The 10,088-nt window shown below is 41.9% G+C and overlaps 1 protein-coding gene and 1 non-coding gene across 2 annotated transcripts in view; both read right to left on the reverse strand.

Annotated features, from left to right (window-relative positions):
• Window positions 1-10,088, reverse strand: part of Stoml3 (stomatin like 3) — a 24,275-nt gene that overhangs the window by 8,076 nt on the left and 6,111 nt on the right. Inside the window, exons 2-3 of the mRNA XM_004631108.1 lie at window positions 3,066-3,169; window positions 2,912-2,984 (exon numbers count right to left, since the gene is read on the reverse strand). Of these exons, the coding sequence (XP_004631165.1) occupies window positions 2,912-2,984; window positions 3,066-3,169 (177 nt within the window). The remainder of the gene's footprint in view (window positions 1-2,911; window positions 2,985-3,065; window positions 3,170-10,088) is intronic.
• LOC111816728 lies at window positions 1,593-1,784 on the reverse strand. Its single transcript, XR_002821069.1, has one exon. It is a non-coding gene; the product is annotated as a U2 spliceosomal RNA (small nuclear RNA).

A 10,088-nucleotide genomic window follows, 5' to 3' on the forward strand; every position in this document is an offset into this window, starting at 1 on the left:
TCAACAATTTCTGACATTGCCAGTCAAGCAGAAGACCCAATACTATTATGGACTACTGGACTCTTTTAGAATATTTTGCTGAGTTAACACACCTATAAGGTTCAAATAATGGAACTAAACCAAAAAAGGGGATACAGATGAATGTTCATTTTGTATCCGTGTATACAAAATGGTTAGAATAGATATATAGTTGTATTCTTTTAATTAATAGAGTGATTTGTTCTAATGGTGTTTGTAAATAGGATGTCATGTCCACATCTTGTACAGCAATTAGCCACTAGGAAGAACGTATGCAATGTGTTAATTATTGAAACTGTCCTACCAATTTGGTTTGAAAAAAAATAAAATATTCCAAGGGTTTCAGTTTCCCTGGAACCACTGCATTGCAGGACTAAAAGCTCCTCCATAGGTGTGTTGTGATCCTAGGACAACTGCGGGCCCCAGCTGTGGACACCTTTGCTTCTTTCTCAGTTGCAAAGTACTGGAGTTAGAGCTTGTCAGGGAATGATGGATACAAGAAAATTCACTTGAAATTTAAAACAAAATTTAAATGAAAAAAAAAAACAAGAAAATTCATTTGACTCCTTAGCATTACCCTGAAGAAAAATGTTGTTTCTTTACTGTAGGGGCTATAGGAATTAGAACTACAAGGCTTGTCAGCAAGATGGGAACACTAATCCATTTCCACTTTCCAGGAAGTTTTATATGACTACTACTGTCTTCACAGCAGAAACGAGCTTTTAGTTTAAGGGCCACAGGAAGAGCCAACATGGGTGCCTTCTATCCTGTGGTCTTCCCATTTTCTGAGGCATAGCAACAATTACCGCCTAGCTTTCTTCCATTTTTGGTGCCAGCCAAGAATCACAGCTCTGAGAACTAGGAGCATTACAGCCCAGCCTGCCACTCAGTGACCTTACGGTAGAAATCCATCTGCTAGCTTTTCCGAGTTTTGCTTTTCTGACACATCTGCAAAGCTGGAGAGGAGGAAGCATGAACCCACAGGCTAATGAGGTAGGTGCTAGCCACAGTGCCCCAAAGGGGTGGCCCTTGTCACTACGACTTTTGTTATGAAAGAATAATATGTAGTTTGCAAAAGGGGAGAGATCTTCCCATTAACAGTTTGGCTTATTTCCCTCCGGTCCTATGACATTCTGAGGTAAGTCCTCAGCCCCAGGGACATGTATGACGAGAGTTGTTATCCTGGGACATTTAGCAGTGAAATCTTCAGGGAAAATTTATTTAAAAGAGATTCATACCTAAAGGCCTCCAAGAGGGTCCAGGGAGATGGCTCAGTAGAATAAGCGCCTCCCTGGCAAGTGCAAGGGCCTAAATTCAATCCCTGAGTTCAATCCCCGGTTTCGCAAAAATAAATAAATAAATAAATAAATAAATAAATAAATAAATAATAAAAAATAAAGGCCTCCAAGTAATGGCTATTCTGCCCCTCTTACATCTATTTTTGTTTTAATTTATAATCTGAGTCACACCACATGGAGTATGATGGGGAAAGAGCTAACTTTGCTCTTCTCTCTTGGATGGTGCTTACACTTCTTTCTTGATTAACTCATAACAACATTTTTTTTGTTTCCCCAAGGGGGTGCACCGTTCCTGGAGGTATTGCAATACCAGGTCAATGTGTGGAGTGGACAGAGCAAGCTCCTATTCCATCTTCCAGCTCCAAAAATCCATTTAATATATTATCCTGATAAAAGATGTATCAGATATTAAACTGATAAGAACAGATACTACATTTGATCTTAGCCAAAAGGCCTTTAATAAGCAATCCTTGCCCTCTTCTCCGTAGGTTCTTACAAGTAAGAGCACATTATGTGAAATGCCCTGGCCTCATTTCATACTTGGCCTCCTGAAGTTGCTCATATTTTTTTCAATGCCATTAGTAGGGACAGAACATAACTGTTATCAGAGAAATATAACTCATAGCCATTGTCTTTCATAGGCTAAGACAGTTTTTAATAGCCTTTCTATTCAAAAATATTAGAATTAATCATCATTTTTGAGGGCCAAAACAAACATAGTTATGTAGGGTCCAACTAAATATATACTAAAAGAAGTTATGTTAAATCAGAATTTTATTTATAGGGGCTTTAGTAACTGACACCCACCCTCACCTTGCTCCTTCCCAAATCCTTTTATAATATGGACAATTCGAAATATTTTTCTCCCAAAGGTTGTAAAGATGGAAATGAATGCCACATTTTGTGTTTAAAACCCTGAACATTCATCTTTATCTCCAACTGTAAGTACAATGATTGGTGAACCATTCAATCTATGCTGGCTTCAGGATCTTATTTTAAAAACCAGGGGATTTGAAAAAAAGAAGTTGTGCAACAGCTTCTAGCTCTGTCCATTAATCACTTTACAATAAGAAGAAATTATCTTTTGCCTTTGCAGTAGTCTTTTTTTTTTTTTTTTTTTTTGGCGTAACGGAGTATTGAACTCAGGCCCTTGCACTTGCCAGGGAAGCACCTATTCCACTGAGCCATGTCCCAGGCCAGTAGTCCTTTTCAAAGAGTTAGAAAACAATTTAGCCCTTTGAATACTCTGAGCAACTCAAAGGCCTCCAGTGTCCACTTGCTGTCTCTTCCTCCTCCCAGTAAGCTTTCAGTGGCCCTGGTAACATTGAGCCAATGAATCTACCATTCCATGTCCACATTCACCAGACTTCTCACAGGAAGAGTTAGGAAAGGGGTCTAGATTTCTAACCTCTCAAACCAGTGGCCATTCCCACTAACTTGAAAAACATGACACAGTCCTTCTGTACAGAAAGACAAGGCTCAAATTCTGATGATTTTTCTTTGGCTCTTGAGAGGCACTACCAGGAAGAGCACTGGCAACTGAAGCAGTAGAAAGAGGTACCCGGAACTGTGACAGGGCAGCCACAACATCATACCTGGTCCTTTGGCTTTGTCAGCTTGGATGCGTCCCAGTCGGAATACAACAGCACGTTCATACTCCTTTATGATCTGAGAGATGAAGGGACAGCATTTAGTCCTAATGGCACCTCAGATCACTGGAAGAGCCCCATGTATTTCCCATGGTGTTACCTTTAAGCACATCCATATGGAGATGGGAAAAGTGATAATCATCAACAGGAGGGACAGAGAAAACAGAATCCAACCACATACGCCCAGCTGGTTCTTGCTGATGCCTATGAAGAAAGAGGTAAATGATGTGATTCCTGGAAAAGCCATGCTGACCAGGGAGTGTGTGGCGAAATGGCCTAGACCATTGGCCAAACCTGAAAAGGAAACCTCAATTCACGTGAACTCATAAATTCAGCTAAACACACACACACACACACACACACACACACACCCCACACACACACACACAATGATGCCTCATGTCTCTATAAGTTAAAATTGACCTATTCCTTTCAAGAAGTTTCAGAGTAATCAACAGCAATGCTTTTCACTATATTTCTAGTGGGCTAACATGGGAAATTAGTTTCAAAATACACAAAATAATGTTTCTCTGAATGTAATCTAGGGGCCAGCCAGACTAGAGAATCAGATCCAGGGGCCCCATAAGTTCTCCAGGTGAATTTTAAAATGATCCCCAAGGTAGATAAGTAGGCACTATTGTTCTGAGAGGGAGACAACACAGCATGAAGAAAAGCATTTTGAAGAGCCACTGGGTGTGAGTTTCTAAGTGTGTGCCCTCATTTATCATCCGTTTGACCTTATAATCTCTCAGGGTCTCCATTTCTTCATCTCCAGAAGAGGAATCTGGAAGTTACCTGCCTTGGGAGCCTTACTGGGGTCTAAAAAGAGAACGCTTTGACATGGCTCCTGACCCAGGCATGGACCTCTGTGTTAGTAAGCACACATTACTACTGCTCTCCTATGTCACATATGGATAGGAATTTAGGGATTCCTTAGATCTTGATAATCATTGCTGACTTTTTGTGGAACTCTGTAGAGTTGACTCACCACACTACATGTCCTTTCATTGACAATTCATTATGACTATAGGTGAATATGGCTAAGTGAATACTGCCTGCATTAAAATGGAACTGAGTTCAGGTCCTACCTCAACCATCTTGAAGTTTTGTAGTTTTAGTCATAAATACATGTTTCAAGTCTCAGGATTTTTTTTTTGCCAAATATACATCTTTTTGCCAAATATGCATCCAATACTGCCTGCATTAAGATGGAACTGAGTTCAAGTCCTACCTCAACCATCTTGAAGTTTGGTAGTTTTAGTCATAAATACATAATGTTTCAAGTCTCAGAATTTTTTTTTTTTTTGCCAAATATGCATCTTAGGTTGTCTAAGTTTAGAATTTTATATTTGCCATTTTACCACCTTTTAAATCTTCATTATGACTCCCTTCTCCTTGCCTTTACAAACAAGGCAGTCTTAACTTGGTTTGTGTGTGCCTCATTGAACAATATGTACTTTCCTAAAATGTGATAAAAGTGCTCCTCCCTAAGCTGTTCTCATCTTTATATGTCTCTTAATTAAGTCACATTCTCCACATGAACACCAGAACTACTAGTGTACTACTAGGTACACGTCTAGATATCTCTACCTAAGGAATCCCACAATATCCTACCTCTGTCTTGAGTATGCTTTGACATTTATCCGATTGCCCAGGCTGGATGGGTTGTGACTATCTTTTCCTTATCCAGCTGTCAATATTACTAACACCAAACAATGCCATTTCAAATCCATCACCACCATTCCGTTCCCCTCAGACCTAATTTCTTTTTAATGAGTACATGTTTGCAAATCATGTAGTTTCCAGTCATCTCTGGGAGTAGGTACATGTACATAATTCATCTTCATTCCTTTTTTTTAAAGCTCCCTCCTCTCCCTCCTCCTCTAAATTCCCTTTCTCTTTTGTTCATTTTTGTTATTATTAATCTTACTTCATGTGTATAACATACAGCATGTACAGTTACTAAAGTTATTAGGCTCCTTTGTTCCACTGGTGTCCCCTCCCCTTCCTCTTCTCTCTCCCTCAGTCTCCAGGACCCTTTCCTCCTTGCAAGAGACAAAGCCCCTTATCTCACTCTATCCATTCTTTATTGTGCTGTTTGCATTTTTGAATAGTTAGGAGAGTTCTAGGCTTTTAGCTCACAGACACTGTTATAATGAATGTTCCTAAATGTCTGTTTTTGTGTACTTACATAAGATAAATTCCTGGCAGTGGATGTGGGAAGATACTATTCATCATTTGGAAGGTTGGTAAATGTCCTTCAAGGAGTCGGTACCAGCCTGTACCCTCGCCCACAGGACATGTGTGCCCTTTTCTGCATGTGCTGTCCTCATGACTTAATGTTAGATGTCCTGATTGTTACATCCTAATAGGTGAAAAGTATCTAAGTTTTAGATTCACGATTTACTATTAAAGTTTTTAATAGAAAGTATTCCTCTATAGTGTCTAAGTATACAGAAAGATACATTCTAAATCATAAGGGCTTGCCTGCCTATTTCAAAATTTAAATTCCTAAAAATCCCACTTTCCAAAGCACTGTGGGTATGTATACCTTGAGGTAGATCAGACTATCAGTTTGCAGTGGGAAAAAAAGACACATTTATCAGTGATTTCTAAAGTTATATTTGTTAGAGGTTTTTAATTTTATTTATTTTAATATTGATTTTTACTTATTAATGCTATTTAACATTTGTGCTAATAACACAGCCTGCCTATTCTCATTGAAAATCATTTTAAAATATAGTTAAAGTCCCTACACACTCTACCTACCCCATTACAGTTTTTAAAAATTTGTTTATTTGATACAGGGTCTCACTATGGTTTGGGGGCCGGCATGGCATGCCCAGAGTTCCATGGCAGGCACAGCATGCGGTACGAAGGATGGAACTCGAGACCTTGCATTGTACTTGCTAGGCAGGGGCTTAGACTGCTGAGCTATCTCTCTAGCCTCCATTACATTTTTAAGTTCCACAATTTGTATCAGTTCAGTGCTTTTATTTTATTTATTTATTTAACATTTTAGAAAGTATCAGCCTTGGGTTCCAGATTTTACTTTCTTTTTTCTTTTTTCTTTTTCTTTTTTTTAATGTATCTAATACAAGGTTTACAGGGTCTACAGGGTCTCATTACACAGATCAGACTCCTAATGATCCTCCTGTTTTCAGCTGCCCAAGCACTGGGATTACAGGCGTGCACCACCACGCCCAGTCTCAACCGCAGTCTCAGCACACCCTGGGGGTAGGGCCAGCATGCAAGCTGGGAATCAAACCCCCAGCCCATGGGTCTGCCTAAGCAGGCATTTTAATCTGCTGAGCTATCTGGCTGGCCCCAGATTTTATTGGCACTTAAAGACATCACACCTTTTTCTTTTACTCAGTTATCTTGGCTGCATCTCCAGGTTGTGACACCCTCACCCGCCATAGTTGTCCCCTCTTCCCTTCTAGGCCTAGAAGGGTTTTAGCCTTTCTATTACTGACACCACGGCAGTTCTGCCTTGACAAACAAGGCTGCATTGCCTGGGCTTGTGTGTGCTTTGCTGCTCAATATGTATTTTACTAAACTTTTAATAGAAGTGCAGGGAAGGCATCCTTGGTGGGTTTCCACCCCGCTGACACTGCTTTGCTGATGTTCAGAGACACCTTGCGATGTTCTGGGCGGGGATATTTTGAGTGCAGCATGCACAAGGATGTCACCTACACTATGTCCTGTGCCATGCCCCACACATTTTCAAACCCATCTCAGCCTTAACTCCAAGCTGAGTGAAGAGTTTTTGTCACACAAACTTCCCTGAGCAGCAAGAGCCTCTCCAGCTCACACCTAAGCTTCGCATCATAACAAGTGAGCGGGAGGCTCAGCTCTGTGGCACTAAGCGTGCTGAGAGGGGAAAGAGACGGAAACCTTCCGAGGTTTACAGCTGTTGGAATCACCAAGTCCACCTGCTGCCGCAAGGATTGCTGGGTGGCATTGGCTGCTGTTGAGTGTAGGGCTGAGAGTGTCACTGTCAGCCTCCCTGTGGCTCTGCAGCTCAGCTTGCTGGGCCTCACAGCCTCAAGGCTGAGACCACTAAGTGCTTCTTTCTAAGATTGTGAAGGTGCAAACCCCTCAGGCAGCCTTTCCCCTTCTGTGTCTACTGACTCTTAAAACTAGAATGTTGTACTACAACCTGCATTTGAGGATGACAGTTCTGGCCAAAAGAAAAAAAAAAAAAAAAAAAAAAAATCAGTTTCAAAACACCTTCAGAAACGTCCCATTTCGCCTTCCTGTCCACTTGCACGAAGCTTCTTCCAGACCATTTTCTTGAGGCTGAGAGGACAGTGAGAAGGAAAATCTAAGCCCGAGGACACCTACTCACCTGCTTTAACGAAGTTTACAAGCAGAAGCTCTCTGGGGATAACTGTCGCATGAGCCGCGAGGCCATTCTATGCACTTCTGTGGGCTAGAGAACTCACCTTCGCAGCCCTCCACAATTACCCCTAATTTCTCAGCCATTCATTTAACAGATATGCTACCGATTACATGCAGACACTGTGCTGGTACATGGCTCTAAGGAGATAGGGGACTTGCCATCAAGAGTTCAAAAGAGACAGCAGGGATGGGTATCACTGAGTTCAGAGTTTGTTGTGCTTACTGCTAAGAGGTCTCTAGCTGAACAAGTAGCTGGAACCTGCCTTCTGATCATGGCTCTGAAAAAGAGCAGGAGAATGTTTGCACAACACTTTCCTTTCCAACTGAGAGGGAAAGTCAGAGCCACAGCACAGCACCCAAGGCCCAGAGCCACTGACACAGAGGAAAAGGACTCGGAAGTCTCCGGTGCAGGGACTCTGAGACAACCAAGGCTTACCTTTTATTTGCAGCCAGAACTTCTTGACTGCTGTTTTCATCACTATCTTATTATCTCCTTAGTGAAACTGGCATCCACAAGTTGCCCAGACTGCAAGCAATTCTTGCCCACCCACCTCTACTGACCTAAGCAGTGAGAATATCCAGCTTCCCCTGGTGAGGCGTGCCCCCGAGCACTGCTCCTGGCACCTAGATACAACTCTGTGTCCCAAGACCCAAGTACTTGTTAAGGCCCTGGAGCAAGCACTCCAGGCAGGATCTGGTTCTTGAACAGGGGTAGAAAGTAGAGGATAATATTCCAACTTTCTAGCCTTACTTGGATAACATTAGAACTAGAAATGAGTTATAGTAAATAAAACAGCCTAAATGACTTGGTTGTTTAATTTTCCAACCTTGGCTCCATTAATGGTATATAAATGTTAAATGATACTACATAGAATATTTAATCACATACCTGTAGTATCATAGTCATTTCTTTTTTTAGCAGAAAACTAATTTAGGTATAACAATTTAAAACATCAAAAGAGAATGATTCACATCACATATCAGAGAAGTGAAAGTGAGAACTACAACAGAGATATTAATACATATTTCCCAGAGAGCAAACATTACAAACAAACAATATCATGTTTTAGGTAGATTATAGAGGAACTAGGGCACCCAGGTATGCTATGCTATTGGGAATTCATGTTGGTATGATCACCTGAAAATCTACTCAGAAGTATAAAGCTGAACACACAACTACTGTTTGAATCAGTAGTATTCTACTGGTAAATAATACCTGAGAAAGATGAGTGCACACAGTGAAAGCCATGTTGAGGAATATTCATTGCCATCTTATCCATAAAAGGCAGGACGTGAAGTCAACCAAATCTATCAATAGTCAAATGAATAACAAAAGTCGGGGTACATTCACAAGGAGTATCACTCAGCAAGCAGCAGGATAAAACTAATGCCTTCCATAAAATATGGATGAACCTCATGGATATGACATCAGGAGAAGTAAGCCATGCCCAAGAGTACCTACTTTCTCATTCCATGTATAAGATTTGATGTGCAGTGCATGATTTATTCAATACCAATGAACTACTAGGACTAAAGTCAGAGGGGTAGCTGTCTCTGGGGGTGGGGTTGTTGGCAGTAGAAGTATTAACTGGAGAGGGAAATAAGGGAGACTTTGGGGCACTGGACATGCCTGTGTTGACTACATCTTCTTGTACACCTTGAGCCTGTGGAAATAAATAAAGTCAATCAAATGTGGAAAGCAAATGCTATTTATTCAGAACTTGCTGCAGCAAGGACTCAGTGAGCAAGACACATGTCTGAGCAGACACAGCAGTGATGGAAGATCAGAGCAGAAAGTAGGGAAGGCGTGCATGCTCTGTGGGGATTCCTGGAGTGGAAACAGGCAGGCAGGCTAGCCAGCTGTGAGTGTCCTGTGGGGACTGGCTATGGGGTGTATTTACATTTCTGTGGTTGGTCCTAAATTTGGAAGAGAAATAAAAGTTAGGGAAGCTGTAGGTCATTAAGTCCTGGCCTGTGAGTTTGTTTTTACAAAAGTCAGTTGATGTGTGGATTCCTGGGTTGTCGCTAGAGACAGTATTCTACCTCCTGCAAGGCCAACACGTGAGGCTGTCTCCCTGGGTTGTTGACTCCAGACAAGGGGGATCAGTGTGTAGGCAAGTTGCTGCAGGTTGGGGGCAGAGTGCAGCTGTCATGTGCAGTCTGGCCACTATCCCTTTGCCCAGTTAGTCTCCCAAGTCAAGCACTCAGAACCTGTGCCCTGCACTGTCCATAGGTCACATAACTCACGCACGAGACAGAGCACATAAGCTAGTTGTGAGGATGAAAAATCTACAGCTCACTCTATACCCTCAGAAAGGAGTGAGTCAGAAGCGCTTGGAAAGCCAGCTTGTGGGCAGATAGCAGTCAGGTAACCCTGGCCCAGTGTAGTTGTCTGGGGTGATTCTAACCCAGACAATGCCACCCTGAAGCCATGTGTCATCTCACAAGTCACTTAACTTGATTACATCTTGGTCTTCCCTTCTGTAGCATGACAATAAGAGCTAATTTGAAGATTATAGGAAATAAAACATGTACAGGAGGCATGAGCCCCGTGATGGGGCTGTCTCAGCATCCTGCAGTGGCCCAGCATTCTTTAGAGGTGAGCTTCAACCAGGGTGTTCTCAGCTTGACCCAAACTTAAGCATGTTTCTTTCTAGGCCCTCAACTACCCTTTCCATGGACCTTTTTCCTCCTCCTCCTCCTCCTCCTCCTCCTCCTC

Source organism: Octodon degus, unplaced genomic scaffold, assembly GCF_000260255.1.
Source record: "Octodon degus isolate 3935 unplaced genomic scaffold, OctDeg1.0 scaffold00038, whole genome shotgun sequence".
Classification (NCBI taxonomy): domain Eukaryota; kingdom Metazoa; phylum Chordata; class Mammalia; order Rodentia; family Octodontidae; genus Octodon; species Octodon degus.